The sequence below is a fragment of the Lycium ferocissimum genome, chromosome 2 (genome assembly GCF_029784015.1).
Source record: "Lycium ferocissimum isolate CSIRO_LF1 chromosome 2, AGI_CSIRO_Lferr_CH_V1, whole genome shotgun sequence".
In the NCBI taxonomy this organism is placed as follows: domain Eukaryota; kingdom Viridiplantae; phylum Streptophyta; class Magnoliopsida; order Solanales; family Solanaceae; genus Lycium; species Lycium ferocissimum.
The window spans coordinates 71,614,005-71,630,121 of NC_081343.1; the positions used below are offsets into that span (position 1 = coordinate 71,614,005).

The following is a 16,117-nucleotide window of genomic DNA, read 5'->3' on the forward strand; positions in this document are numbered from 1 at the left end:
CTAACACTACCAATACATTTGTCACGAACCAACCCGCCATTACTGGCACCCACACTGACTCCTAGTGGGCGAACCAATACGTAAGCATCTACTCATTCAAGTCCATTTTTATATTAACTCATTCAATCAGTTATTAACCATTTGAGCACGAGATAGATCAAAATTTAGTCATGCCATAAAATAAGAAAATAAATGCGGAAGTCCTAGCTATTACAACCCCAAAATCCGAAAGTCACCGTATAAGGACTCTAATCCAAAACATGTCTAAGGAATGTAAGCTGTCTAAATAAATAACCAACAATGTCTGGAATAGAAATAGACATCATAAAAGAAGATCTTCGGGCGCCCTGGCATGGATAGAAGCTCACCCTAATGCTGTCAGCAAACGGCCTCAACACTAGATATGAGGTCGGGTAGCAGTCTCTGGATCACAATATGCACTCAAAAGAATGCAGCAAGGTAGTATCAGTATAAACACTATGTATCGGTAGATATCATAGGCCGACTAAGATTAGTATCATGCATACATCATAAAATCAATAAAATAGACAAGCCAGCCAACAACATATAATCAATTAACCCAACAACAAGACAACCAAGGATATTAACAATCAAGTCACCAAATGATATCAAGAGTCAAATCAGTGGAGGCAAGCAACGGAAATAAGTCTACCAACAACAACCATATACACGTTGTACACACATGCTAACCGATGTTATTACTCAGTAGTCATGACCTGCAGGGGACCCATGGTGTCCATGTACCACTTGTTCCGGACTCACTCCTCGAACCCGAGCTCACAACTAGGCCACATCCTCACCCCCGGTCAAATGTGCATGTTCATATCTCGGCCTCATCCTCACACCCGGTCAAATGGGCCTTTTCATATATGTATCTGTATCTATTGTCACATTGTTTTCAATAATCAAATTATCATTTGTATCTCAATTTCACCAAGAAGATCATATTAACTTCTCACCATAACATCATCAACCTGTAAGTTCCAACACAATGAATAGTGGCACGAAGCCCACATAATCACTCAATCAATAGCATAAAGGAAGTTCAACCACAGTCAATCATGTTTGAAGACTAGACATGTATTCTCCTATCAATTTCACAACACATACAATCAACTAATCAAAGTCTAACTCAAGTAGACTGTAACCTATCTCGAATGTAGAGCTGGAACAATGCAGATTACTCCACTACAGCCTTTCCTTCTGTAAATCCTCGGAATGTTCAAAGTCTAGCAATTAGAATGTTAAATAAGTCACAATCACTCTAGTCACAAAATCAATTCAAAGAACACCCTTCCGTTTAGCCTCATTTCAATGGGTGAAAGATTTCTAGGTGTAAATTAGCCTAACATTGACCTTAGCAACTACCAACTATCAATCTACAAGGACATTTAATCAAAACATCTATTACAAGCAGTTTCCATGGTCAACTGCCATTTTTATGAAACCCTAAGTCTCAATTCACTTAGTTCATGTCTCTAATGGTTCAATTCTTGACTAAAGAGTGATAACCCAAGCCATTAGATGATAAACACATGATAGCAATCATAACCCATCAACTATAGAAAGTCTATTAGGTTCTAGGGTTACTATTTTTAATTCACCATTGTAGACCCATGGAAGGGATGACAATCATGAAGATGAAAGCGTAATGATGGAAGCAATGGTTGAGACTTACCTCTCAAGGATATTCTTGCCCTAGCTTGGAAATTCGCCCTAGGTGCTTGTGGGGAACTATTTTGGAGTTTTATGAATAAAGAATTTGGAACTAAGTGTTTAAAAGTCGACATTCTGTCCCCGTCGACCGCTGCGGTGGCCCATCCGTCGCTGCAGCGGTCCCGCTATAGCGGGCACGTGCCTGCTTATAGCGTATTACTTATTTCATACAAAATAATACATAAAATCTCTGTATAATTTATACCCATTTTAGTTATGCAATGTTTGATTTCCGATAAGGAATTAGTATAACTTATGTAATTTTTAATACCAAAAATCAAACATGATGTATAAAATAACATCAATTTATATTAACTTGGCTTAGAACCAAACGGCCCGTTTGGACATGATTTCAGATTGACCTGAAGTTGAAATTTTGTTTGGACATGCAAATCGAATTTTTAAGTTGTATTTTTTTTTATAAACATTAAAACCCCACAATTTGTGAAAACTGTTGAAACTTCCCTAGCTCTAATACAAATTATACCAAGTGAACAAATTCGTTTCATAAAGAAGATATCGAAATATCATAATGCGCTACATTAATGCATTATATATCTCTATATCCTTTTATAAATAAACGCACGCGATTACATGCTATTATAAACTTTCAACTATACATAGTTTTACAAATATGTCACTTTTAAAAAATCAAGAATAGTAGTAAATACCTATTCTTTAATGGGCGAAATCATTTTCTCCCCCCAATTTTGCTTTAAAAATCAAACTCCCCCCCTGAACTTTGAACGATAATACTCCCCCCTCAACTTTGAACAATAATCATTCTCCCCCCTTTATCCTAATTGAGTTTTTAAAAGTCCTATTTTACCCTTACATTATCAAATTATCTTTTTTACTTTTACTTCTTTAGAGTCGTGATTTTTTATCTCTTTAGTGTAACAAATTTCCTATAAAAAATAAATACTACTTTCGAGACGGAAAAGAAAAGTGAGAAATACTAGTTGAGTATATAACTTAATGTCGTTCTGTAATGAAATAAATGAGAAGAAAAGATTTTTTTTTATTAATAATAATCAAAACTCTGATATCTATTTATACGAGTAAATATTATGGGTAATAATAACTTTATAAATATCTTTCAATGCCGGTAATACAAAATAATTAATAAAAATAGAGGTATATTCTATAACAAATTCCTAAAAGATTATCTATTTATATTATAAATGAATTTTAAATTATAATTTGAAATATTTCATTAATGACAATCAAAATTTGTTTATATATTGACAATAGAGAATAAGGGAGAAGTGAAACTTAAATATACATATATATGTAAAAATAACAGGTAATTGATGAATATAAATTATTCATATATAAAAATTAGCATTCTTAAATAAAAACATGAATAAATATATTCAATTCTCTTATATTTTCTAACAAATCTTGCAGGAAGAAGAATGCATGAAACACGAGAAAAAGAGAGAAAGAAGCTAAAAGTCAAGGGAGAAAGACGCATCCATGACAAATTCATGAAAGACTACACAAGGGCAATAAAGACAAAGTCATGGAATTCCTCATCAAGGCCTTTGAATTTCTCACCAAAGCTTAAATGATAAATTTGCCATGTCAAATTCTCTCCAAAGCCTCATGATATATTGAATTCGTCATGATAGATTGAAAACCGTTTTGGAACATGTTGAAAACAGTTATGAAACTTGTTAGACATCAGTAGGAATTTCCTATAAATATGCACATGTTTGTAAGGAAAAATAAATCCAATTTGTATCTAATGTAAGAGGACACAAGAACTAGTCTTGGTGTCTCTCTTGGCTCTTTCTTGTAGTAAAAGTATTTTCTTAGTCTTTTAAATTTCTATTTAGTTTTTCTTACTCCATAATGGAGTAACCTTTTTCTATTGGGATAGTTGATGAAAGTTGGTAAATTATAGTACTATCTCAGTTTTAATACATTCTTGATTTGAAATTTATATTTCAAACTGTGCTGGAATGATAATTTCAATTCATTATTATCACGTCTACATATTTTATCTCTAAGTTATTCTTATATTAATTTTGTAATTCTCACAGAGCAAAATTAATATATAATAACCCATAAGTAAAATAGAAGAGTGAGAGTAATTTTTAGTATTATTATTCCAAATCTTTATCTTATTTCTTCCAATCCTAATTCTCACAGAGGGATTGACTCAAATAAGTTTATTGATTTAGATGGTCTTTATTTTATTTCTTTCAGACCTAATTCTCACGGAGGGATTGACTCAAATAACTTTATTGATTTAAAGGCTAATTGCAAGAGGTCTTTACTCCTGTAGCACAATTCAAGTAAGAAAAGTATTTTGGTTTAATTGTCACCAGTCATAAATTAATTAATTGACATAACCTCATGGAGTGTTAATTAGTTCTTTATTTCTTAATGAGCAAAATATAATTGAATTAGCAATAATCAATTATTCTTTAGAGAAATAAATGTGAAAACAGAGGTTTTATTATAATAATTTTATCAAGTGAATTCAACAATTCCCAACTTTTATTTTTTATTTTTATATATAAATCTTCCGGAAGTGGTTTGTTTTAATTAAGTAATTTGTAATTTGAAACCCACCTCTCATCAATTTGATTCTCTCAAATAGTAACAAAGATAATACAAATTTGTAGCATAGGTGTTTCCAATCTCCGTGGTACGATATCTTAAACTTTACTAGAATTTGGCAAAGTACGAGCATAAAACCTTATACAAATTAGCTTCGTCAGTAATATGTGAGTGTGTGTATTAAAATATCAATCATAAAAAGTAACATTAGATTAGTGATAAATTCATAAAGGATTATTCTACTTATAAAATGAATTTAAATAAGAATCTATAAATACCTAGATTAAGAAACTAAATTTTATATAATATAAAAAAGGTTTACTAATATCCTTTCACTCTATAAGAACAATCTTTTTCACGTCGTGCATGGATTTTTTTTTACAAAATATAAAATTATGAGTCTTTTTTTATAAAATATAAACTTATGAGTTAAATTATATAATTAAAAAAATCTGACATCATGATTTGGAATTCAAAATCATACTTTATAGAGAATCTGGAATTTGAAATAGTTAAAATTTTATACAAATTTCTATTATATATAAATGTGAAGAGGGTACGACACTGCTATAATGTGTTGTACAAATATCATTTAAAGTTGTACTATATAATGTGGGGCCATTTTTGTTGGCTTTTGCTTTTGTGGGTGGACCTATTTAATTAGCCACTGAACACGTGTGTGTAGGCTTCTTTTTTTCAGAAAATTTGTATCAAAAGTTATATAAATTGTACACTTTAATCAACTACTTTGTTATCTCATGTGAATAAATATCATAATATTAAATATTTATTCTTAATAAAGAACGTGAAAAGTCAAAAGTGAACAAGTAAAAGTGCACGGAGTAAATAAATATGTGTCGGATAATTAAAATTAAAGTGTATATGTGTATACATGAGAAGAGAATAAATATTCAGTATCATGATATATGTCTACGCAGGATAAAAAGTAGTTTAGTAATGTGGCCAAGAAAATGGGACGGAGGGAGTACTTCATTTATTAATTCTTAAAGAACATAAAAAGTTAAAAGTGAACAATTAAAAGTGTACGGAGGAAATAAATGTGTCGAACAATTAAAATTGAAGTGCATACGTGTATATATGAGAAAAGAATAAATATTCAGTAGCCAAGTAATATGAGACGGAGAGAGTAAGATAAGAAAGATTTAATTAATTTTATCTTGATTTTGTAAATGAACAGGTAATTTGGACATATATTCCTAGTTTTATAAATAAACGCTAGTTTGAATGAAAGCATGAAACGAGGCTCTGAAATCCTAACGGGTTTCGCTGTGTAAACCATAACGGGTCCAAACCCGCATTCCATTTCATGCGCCAATAAGGAAAAAGAAAAAAAACTACTACTTAAAAAAGGAGCGGAGAAAATAAAAAGGTCGGGCAAGTATCGGATAACGCTGCAACCAACCCTTCATTGCTGCCGCCGTCGTATTGACTTTGTTTCCAGGTATCAATCATCCCCTGTGCCTTCTTTTTTGCCATGTTCTGATTTATCTAACAATTAGCCTATATTCGATTTCCCTTAAACGGCATCTGAAACCCTGCCGAGAATTATACATTATCACTCTCTTTGGTTGTCGCTTGTGGGTATTTCCCACACCCTTTTTGCTTTCTTAGATATACTAAATTTTATCTAGATATGTGTTGTTATCCAACACTTAACCATGTCTGCTTATATTTTCTACTTTTTCAGTCTTGTAAATTCTATGTCTCCTTATCTCTTTCTGTTATTTTTATTTCCAATTATCTCCCTGCCCTGGGTGTTGGAGGTTGATAATGGAGTGAGGATTGTATGCTTCTCTGAAGCACCCTTTGCAGTAATCTCACTGTAACTTCGATCTTAAAAGTGGACCTGATATGCTTTCCCTTGGATACCCACCTATTAACCCGGTGAATCTGTAACTGAAAAGTATCTCACAGAGGCATGCCAATGAGCTCTTGCACTTTATGAAGCTTTTGTTTACTATAATTTATTACCTTTTATGTCGACATGCCTTTAATGAACCATTTTACCTCATCTGCGTATCATTGCATGCCAATTGCCACCTTTCCCTTTACTTTACCTTTGACGTGTAGTTGGCTCTTGCTCGTTGAGCATTTCTTTTAGAGCAATTGTCAAGTTTGCTTACTTATTTTCTTTTATGCTGTTTTTAGAAGCTCTCAACTGACCCTTCATAGGGAGTGACTCATTGATCAAAATTGAGATAGGATCATTATGCTCTAGTGGTAATTATTGGGGCATGCTTTGACAATGGTGGCTGATCAGTGGAAGAAACGTCTACGTGCTGCCAGCAATATTGACTCTTCTCTGGAACCCCATGGATCGAAGAAGAAGAAGAAGCAGGGATTAACAAGATATAATTTGAAGTTAAGACCCAACGTTTCTCTGGTTTGGGATGACAAAAAAAGGTGTGTTCTTGCCAAGAAGGAGCAAATTGGCATTTCATGGAGAGACTTGACTCCCTTTTTGGATTCTCTCTCACATCACCATAGCATATTGGCTGATGTTTTTTCTCTACCTCACGAAACTTTTGAACTAAAAAATTTAAGCGAGGTCCTCTCGCACGAGGTAACAGTCTATCAAGTTGTGTATGCTAAATACTTGTTACTGGAAGGTATAGTTATCCTTATATCTTACACTATGGAGATTGATTTAGGTTTGGCAGGCAAACTTGTCACAAGATGAGAGAGGATTTCTTACACAGTTTTTGCCGGAAGGGTCAGGACCGGATGATATTGTCTATAAATTACTGGGGGAGGAAAACTTTCACTTTGGAAATCCTTTTCTTAAGTGGCAAGTCTTTCTTTGCTTAATATTTCAATATGTCTGACGTTCAATTTTTCAGTTTTTTCATATTTGGAAATTTGTACTCGAGGTTCCTGTGACTTCTCTTGTTACTTTTGACTGTAGGATTTATGGTGGACTTTTGATATTTTGTTTGCCATCTGACGGTACTCAGATTGGTTTGCTCAATTTAGGGAATCATCAAATTTTGATGGGATTATGGTTGCATTTGTTGAGTTTTCTATAAATATAAAAGAAGCTAGGATACGTTTTTGATATAAATTAACACTGAGGAGATTAGAGTTACTGATTTTAGCATCATGTTCTTCTGATGAGATTGGAAATTATAGTTGTCCCACCAAGGAGCAATTGTTTTAAGGATGCAACAATAAGTCGAGATTCGTGGATAATAAAAGATGAACTAAGGGTTCCTAGTGTTTGTGGATGTAGTTTGGTATGGCGATAATATGCAATGGGTCAAAACAAAGGGATTATGAGGATCAAATACATGGATGTATCAATGGGATTGTGAGGATAAAATACACGGATGTATCAATTGTATATGTGCCATATCGCCATCTTTTTATTAAATAGTATAGAGTACTTGATATTGTTAGTATGCCAGGTAGCATGTACAGAGTACCAAGAAGAGGAATCAAACATCTTAGCTTTTAATAGAACCTAATATGACGTGCAATTAACCTCCCACATATTGGCTGTAAATATTTTCTCTAATCTAGTCCTTGATATTTCCAAATGTCCTTGCACGTTAGGAGTCTGGAGAAGCATATGCTTTCCCGATTATGGAACTAGCATCCTGTAATTGTTTTGGCATTGAACTGCAGTTCTCTAACCGTCTGAGACGTCTTTTCTACCTTCTTAGTTAGGCGCATTCTGTCTGATCACCTGTGCATTGCTCCTATGGACTTTTGTTAAGTAGGTACGTAATTATGCACTTATTAACGTTGTAGCTTACACCATTTGGTCAATTTTCTGAAAAATATCCCTAAATCAACACCTCAAGTTGTAAAAGATGTTTTAAATTCAATATTGACATAGGACAGTAGAGTTTTGGAGTACTTTTCTATATATGGTTCCAGTGCAACCTATGTACTGTTTTGCTCACAAGATATATAATACAGTTACCAGTTTCAAAAAGAAAAAAAAAGAAAAAAAAGGGAGCTTAGCATCGACTACCTTAAATAAGTTAGTATGTTTCATGATCATTTGCGCTAGAGCCTCAGCTGCTGCATGTTAAGCATAATTTTTCTGCATAGCACTATATCTTTTTCTTCTGTTTCTATTTATAGTTTACTATGCAGGCCTAACTTTGCATTTATCTGGAACATGTGAGATTTAACCCTTTACATGGATGTTCTGAGAATTTCATGCTATTAAAATCTCTGGCATCTTTGCAGGGGTCAGATGATTTGTACTGGTAGCTTTCACCCTGATAATGTTATGCGTCAGGAGCAGCTTTTCAAGGCTAACAAGAAGGCATATTACATGGAATTACAAAATTACCATGACAAGTATGCAGTTTTCTTAACTGCCCTTTTCTTAACCTTATTTCAGAACATTTTGCTGTTTGCATTACATTCTACTTCTCTTGGCAGTATGATTGGGAAGTTGCAGTTATGGAAGGAAAGTTTGGAGAGCTGTAAAGACTCGGAGGAGGAAATGGTGGAGAGAATAACGAGGTTGATTTTCTTTCATTGTATTATGTTCTAGGTTACTTTGGTTACCTTTTCAAAAAATGTTCTAGGTTTCTTTAAGGAAATTTAAAAAGAAAGAAAAAAGAAAGAAAGAAGCACATGAAAATAAATTAGGCAGAATACGCCGGGACCCCTCATAAACTTGACACACTTTATTTAGTGTGCACTCAAACTTCGTCTAGTCCTAATGACCTCCCTGGACTTGGCATTCCAATAGCCTCGACTCTCCTAACCAATCTCACCTGATGGGCATGGGCTGGCCAACATTATTCCGTGAACGTGGCATTTTTTTTGAAATAACATGTTTTATTTTATTTTTAAATTTGTTAACTTTTTGGATCATATTTTTTCAGGCCAAATTCGTAGAACAACTTGACTGAAACTTCCATTTTTTATTTAGCTAAAAGTAATAGAGTTTCAGCCAATATTTTCTTTTTACAGATTTGGTCCAAAAAAGAAGAAGAGAAACAAAATGTCATTGCATCTAGAAGAAATAAAAAGAAATACACAAGTGGAACTCCATTATTTTGGATTGAATTTTTTAATTTGACTAAAAATAATGGAGCTCTAGCAACTTCTTTTTAATAGATTTGGTCCAAAAAGAAGGAAAAAATACAAATTTAGAATAAATAGCCGTTGCATCTAAAGAAGAAATAAGGAAATACACAACTTAAACTCCATTATTTTGAATAAAAATAATTTATTCGGCTAAAAATAATGAGTTCAAGCCAATTTTTTAAATAGATTTGGCCCAAAATAGAAGATATATTCAGTTGGGAAAAGTTGTCATTGCATCTAAAGAATGAAAAGAAATACAGTTAGAACTTCATTATTTTGGTTAAAACTTTCTTTTATTTGGCTAATAAGAATAGAGTTTCAGCCATATCTTCTATAAATTTGGCCCGAAATGAAGAAGAAAAACACAATTAAAACAAGTAGCCAATGCATCTAAAGATGAAATAAAAAGAAATGCAAAGCTGTGATAAATATGCATTTAATTTTAAGAAATACAAATTTGGAACATATAAAGCATTATGTATGATTACATTCTCAAAAAAAGCATTATGTATGATTATGTGGCAATTAATGGTTGAAAATACCCCATTTAGAAGCTGACTTTTCGATTTTTTCAATCCTAAGAGCCTGAAAGAGAGTGTATTCACGCTCTTTGCCACATTAGTCTAGGAGGGCAGAGGCGATCAAATTGCCAAGTTCAGGGGGGTAATCAGGGCCAAAATAAGTTCAGATGTGGACAACCAAAAATAGTTTAGATGTGCACTGAATAAAATGTGTCAAGTTTAGGGTGTCCCGAGATATTCTGCCAATAAAGGATAACCCAGAAGAAATATTGAAATTGTTTGACAACTACACTAAGTTATGCCGTAGTCAGAGACTGTTGCAACGATCCTTTTGTTCTTTTTTCCTTGATATTATTGTTGTTCTGGGGGTGAGCTTAACCTTCTTGATTATCAATAGACCTGTTTGATAAAAATAGCTGTAAAAGAATTGTTTGATGGAAGAAGCAAAAGAGAAGATAAAATGAGCTTACATTATGACGTCTTAAATTCCGGTTGTATGTTTGTAATTCTTAATAGATAATTGCTTTTTCCCCATTATAAGTGCCATAACAATCACATGCCTTTTTTTCTGGTTATTCAGAAAGGGCTTCATGGAAGGCACATATGGCAGTTCGCCTGATGGAGCTAAGATGGCTGCAAGATCTAGGAAAGGAGAAAAGCTAAACAAGCGCAATATCCAACACAGCGATGGTGCCAAATACATGTCTTATATTAAGGTGGCTATGCTTTGGTTGGAACATCTATGAGCCTTTGAAAATCTTCCAATGATCTTGATTTTGTTTGTTTTCTCAATCTCACCTAATACTGGAGCTCACACATGTTGGGGCCATTATTCAGCAAGATGTTGGCCCAGCCACTTTTTCACTTGAATTCTTACATCGGATGCTTTTCATTTCAGTCCTTCATGTGTGCAAATTCTGTACAACCTATTGGCACTCGTTGAATTTATGTTATTTTCTCATCTCCAGTGGCTGATAGTCTTTCCCCATCCTTTCTCCATCATATTTCAGGTCAGTCGAGAACACTATCAACGTGTTAAGAACAGCATGAAGCATAATAGTAATAGCATTCAACCCAGGTCTCTGAGCAATGTCTTAGGTGATGTGGAAAATCTTCATGTACAGCCATTTGAATTTTATGAGGAAGAAGAACGTCAGAAATTGCATGACCAGTGGTTAGTTTGTGGAGGAAAACATTTCTTCTAGTAATATCATTGGTCTCCACGTCAGTTCTTAGTGTGTGTTTGTACAGGCTGCAACTGGCAAATAGGGATGTCCCTGCTGGTTTTTCAAACTGGATAAAGAGACGTTCACAGGAATTGCAAGTGAGAATATCATTAGGTCAAGAAATGGATCAGAAACTGAATGTCCAAATTAAGGTCTGCCTTAGGAGTGCATCTTAGATATCGAAGGTCAGAGAATCTGCTTGGATTACCTGATGATTTGTTTTTACTTGGTTTATCAGGGTGAAGAGAAAAAGAGCTCTGATGGGATCTCTGTAGAACTAACTGATAATAAAGAAGCAGAAGAGAGAATGAGCTCTGATGGGATCTTTGCAGAACAAATTGACAAAAAAGAAGCAGAAGTTGCACTCTCAATGGAAGTAGAGGTTTATGCTCATAGCTTTTCTCCCCTTATTTTTGAGGGTCAATGTCGGTTATCTCATCACTTTTTTGAGGAATCAGTTTTGAAGATGTTTCTATGCTTCTGACATTTTTTTTTTAATTTAAATTAAATTTTTTGCTTTTTCTAATGGAAGTTCCATATGGTTTATCTTTAATTGTTAAATTGTCTAAGTTTGCTCTAGGTTGATCAGCAGGAGGGCAATGAAAAATCTGATGGATCGATTGAGAAGCAAAAGGAAAGAGAAATAGTAAAGAATGAGTTTCCTCTACAGTCAGAGGTCAGTTATACTAATAGTCAGTAGAAAAACAATTGTATAGACGCGACAAGGCTTCACCTATAATTTTTACCAACTCATGTATGGCGAAAGGAAGAGAGTTTCTTTAGTTGTCTAAATGTTAAAATGTCCAAGTTTACTCTAGGTTGATCAGCATGAGAGTAAGGAAGAATCTGATGGGTTGATCAAGACGCAAATTGAAAGAGAAATACTACATAATGAGCTTCATCTACAGTCGGAGGTCAGTTATATAAAAACAATTGTATAGAGGCGAATTCTTACCAACTCGTGTATGTCTAAGGGAAGATGGTTTCCTTAGTTTTCTAATTGTTAAAATGTCTCTAGGTTGATCAGCATGAGGGCAAGGAAAAATCTAGTGGGTTGATCGACAAGCAAATGGAAAGAGAAATACTAAATAATGAGCTTCCTCTACAGTCAGAGGTCAGTTATACTAATAGAAAAACAATTGTATAGATGCAAATTATTTCCAACTCGTGTATTTCGACGGAAGATGGTTTCTTTAGTTGTTTAATTGTTGAAATGTCCAAGTTTGCTCTAGGTTGATCAGCACGAGGGCAAGGAAAAATCTGATGGGCTGATCGAGACGCAAATGGAAAGAGAAATACTAAATAACGAGCTTCCTATAAAGTCAGAGGTTAGTTATACTAATAGAAAAACAATTGTAGGGGCTAATTCTTACCAACTCATGTATGTCAAAGCGAAGATGTTTCTTTAGATTAAATGTTACAATGTCCAAGTTTGCTCTAGGTTGATCAGCATGAGGGCAAGGAAAAATCTGATGGGTTGATCGAGAAGCAAACGGAAAGAGAAATACTAAATAATGAGCTTCCTATACAGTCAGAGGTCAGTTATACTAATAGCACAACAATTGTATCGAGGCGAAAAGGCTTCACCTAAATTCTTACAAACTCGTGTTTGTCGGAAGATGGCCTCCTTAAGTACAAGGGTTCCTGTCTCGTTAAATACAAGTTAAATGAGTGGTAGAAACTTCAGTTAAGAGTTTTAGTTCTTTTATAATTTGCCTGAGAAGAATCTTTTTAGTTTCCTATGTTCTTGATAAGATTCAAATGAACTTTTTGGTTATATGATGGTCAGGATCAGGAGGGAGGAGAGTCTGCAAGCTTATGTGATGAACAGACTCCTGATAGCACAGATAACACTGATTATGATGACGATTCTCTCCCCGTCTCACTCAATCAGGATCTTGATCATGTTTCGCTTGATGAGAGCAATCAGTTAGGTCACTTTAAGCTGGATTCTAACGAGAACCATATAATGCAGCAGGCGGACGAAGTTTCTCCAACTATATCGGAGTATCCAGAAGGGTTGAATAGTGTGGATGTTCCTGTTGATCAGGGGGATCCTCTTGCTTCTACCGATGATGGTTGGCCAGCAGTTAGCATAGCTACTTCTTATGGGTGTGCCACTCCAATAAGTCATGAATATTCTTCTGCTGAGTTGTCACTTGTGCATCCTCGAGTTACTGATGAGCCAGCTGCTAGGCTTATTAATCTGGAAGCTGTCCCCACAGAAAAGGATGCTGGGAGGGATATGTTGCCCAGGGAACCCAGTGCTGTTTCTCTTTTTGGTTCATACCCGCAGAACAGGAATGAAATATTCCAACCGTTTTTCAAGGATCCAGATAGTTCATCTTACAACAGTGAGCAGAGACAGCCTCCGCTGGGCTTGCAACCATCAACCAATCTGATGGTGGAGCCAGGTCAATATTCTGGTCATTTTAGGGAGCAGCTTCATGCACAGTTACCATTGGAGCTACGGCACAAGGGGCTGAATGATCTGCTCATGCATCAAAACTTTCAGGGGAATCTATACCCAGATGGAGGTCGATACTCTTTCCCTAGGCATGAACAGATGCATGTTGGCTTGCAAGATTGGGCTGTCAATTCTGTTCATGTGTCAGCACCGTCTCAAACTCATTTAAGCAGTGGAGACTTGTTAAGTCAGAATTGGTTCTCTGGAGAGAATCATGCCCGTGGGGGCTGGTCTACTTTAGAAGGTGTTGGTGGTCCATCTCAGAGCATTGGAAGCGTAAACAACTCAGATCAGAGCTTGTACAGTGTTTTATCTGAGTGTAATGCACTGCATCAGAGTGGCTCTTATGATCTATCAGGTTCAAGAGAACGGTTGATCCCTTCAAGGAATTTTGGTGAGATAAGCGTGGGAGATCCCACAACGAACAATGCCTCGCAGCAACAAGCTGTTTCCCTTAGTTACATGAGTAGCCAGGAAAGTCCTGGGGGCCTTAAACCCAATGGTCTTGGATGGACGAACATGTCTACTCAGAATCCAGGGTTACACGATTCGATGGGCAAGCCATTCTTGAGGCCCTGGAATCCATAGGGATGTTGCCTTGCACAATGATACGAGGCTCCAAGAGTTGGCAGAACAAAAATTGATGTAAATTTTTTACACCACAAGATGTAGGCGGTTATATTCATGCAGCCGGATTTTATTGCGATTGTTTTGAGTTGAGACTGCTGCAGGGCTTTTCTTGATGATGACCAAGCCTCATGGGCATTTTGTACATACATACATTAGACAAATCTAATGTCGGGTGTATATACTAGATATCTATAGATATAGGGAGATTGGTTTAGTTTTGGAGGTCGAACGGGTTCTTTAACCAGATATTAAGTAGCTAATCTAGTTCTTGCTCTTATTTTTCGTTCTCTTTGGCGGTAAAATAAAATGTCGTTTTTTCGTTCAATGCTTTCCGTTCAGTATAATCTAAATTGTTAGGAATGAGGAATTGCGGTATGCACTTATTGGTATCTGGGACTGGGTGTTGTTATAATTTGAGCGAAAAAAGACAAGTCATTGTAAAAACACTAGCACGAAGTAGCTAGATTCAGTAACCCATCATAATACCCTTATTCCTCGAATATTTATTGTTTTTTTGAGTTTGGCTTATAAAATTAACTAAATTAAAATTAAGGAGAAGAGGGGGGGTTGAATTATGTTTTTAATATATTATACTTCACTTTAATTGGTACGCATTAACATTTAAGTTGGTCAATTGACATATTATTCTCCTCATTCGTTCGGGCTGCAAAAAACCCCAAAAAAAAACTCACATTCAAATATTTATTTATTGTTTGAAAAAAAAATTATGTCAACTTGTGCCTTTTATTGAAAATATACTGAGATATATTTTTTTTTTGGTAACTCAATTACATTATACATTTTAATTTATCAAGAATAGATTAAGGTAACACAAGTACACCTCCCCCCCCCCCCCGACGCAAAAAAAATTAATATTTTTGAAAAACAAAGTTTTGACGTTTTTTTTGGGGATTGTCCTTCATTTCGAAAAAAAAAAAAAAAAAGTTGACTTTTTTTTTTCACCCCGCACTTTAGTTTTGCCCTCCCTCCTCTAAAAAAAAAACCCAAAAAAAACGTCAAAACTTTTTTTTTTTTTCAAAAATATTTTTTTTTGTCGGGGGGGGGGGGGGGGGGGGGTAGGGGTGCGGGGATGGGTAGGGGGCAGGTGGGGTGCAAAAAAAAAAAAAGTCAACTTTTTTTTCAAAAAATATTTTTTTGCGGGGGGGGGGGAGGGGGGGGGGGGGCACTATCTGGTCAATATTGCAAAAATTAATTAGTTTAATTAATTTTATAAGCCAACCAATAGAAAAATGATAACGAGTTAAAAAGAGTATTTTATCAATGGATTGAGGGCCAAAAAATTAAAGGCCCTTTTCCGTTGTAAAAACACTAGCACGAAGTAGCTAGATTCAGTAACCCATCATAATACACTCGTTATTGTTTTCTTGAGTTTGGCATTGACTAAATTAAAATTAAGGAGAAGAGGGGGGGTTGAATTATGTTTTTAATATATTATACTTCACTTTAATTGGTACGCATTAACATTTAAGTTGGTCAATTGACATATTATTCTCCTCATTCGCGCTGTCCTCACATTAATATTTATTTATTGTTTGAAAAATTATGTCAAATTTAACTGGGACACTAAATTAGAATAGATTAAGGCACAAGTAAATAAAAAACTTTTTTTTTAAAACTATACTAACGACCTATTACACCTTAACCTTAACTTAGTAAATTTGAGGGCCAAAAATTAAAGACCACCCCAGCGAAGAATTGCCCAATAAAATACTATTCATGTGGGAAGTAGTCCAATTTTGTGAGGCAAAAGACATCAAAACCCCCCCGAACTATACCCGAAAAGTCGATATCACACCTAAACTATACTAACGACCTATTACACACCTTAACCGAAAAACATAATGCAGACCAAAACTCAGCGCGTTATTATC

General features: G+C 34.9%; 1 protein-coding gene across 7 annotated transcripts; it reads left to right on the forward strand.

Annotated features, from left to right (window-relative positions):
* Positions 1–5,636: 5,636 nt before the first annotated feature.
* Positions 5,637–14,550, forward strand: LOC132047363 (uncharacterized). 7 transcript variants are annotated; one of them, XM_059438395.1, is made up of 15 exons: positions 5,637–5,770; positions 6,478–6,892; positions 6,981–7,117; positions 8,527–8,640; positions 8,725–8,808; positions 10,483–10,618; positions 10,913–11,076; positions 11,154–11,280; positions 11,367–11,510; positions 11,709–11,804; positions 11,947–12,042; positions 12,147–12,242; positions 12,361–12,456; positions 12,570–12,665; positions 12,918–14,550. In XM_059438395.1, exons 2-15 carry the CDS (start codon positions 6,575–6,577, stop codon positions 14,181–14,183), a joined length of 2,970 nt encoding a protein of 989 aa, XP_059294378.1. In that variant the 5' UTR covers positions 5,637–5,770; positions 6,478–6,574; the 3' UTR covers positions 14,184–14,550. The 7 variants fall into 7 exon arrangements, with proteins under 7 accessions (XP_059294378.1, XP_059294382.1, XP_059294384.1 ...); XM_059438396.1 differs by having other exon boundaries at positions 5,692–5,770; positions 6,502–6,892; XM_059438397.1 differs by having other exon boundaries at positions 5,692–5,770; positions 6,532–6,892.
* Positions 14,551–16,117: the final 1,567 nt, after the last annotated feature.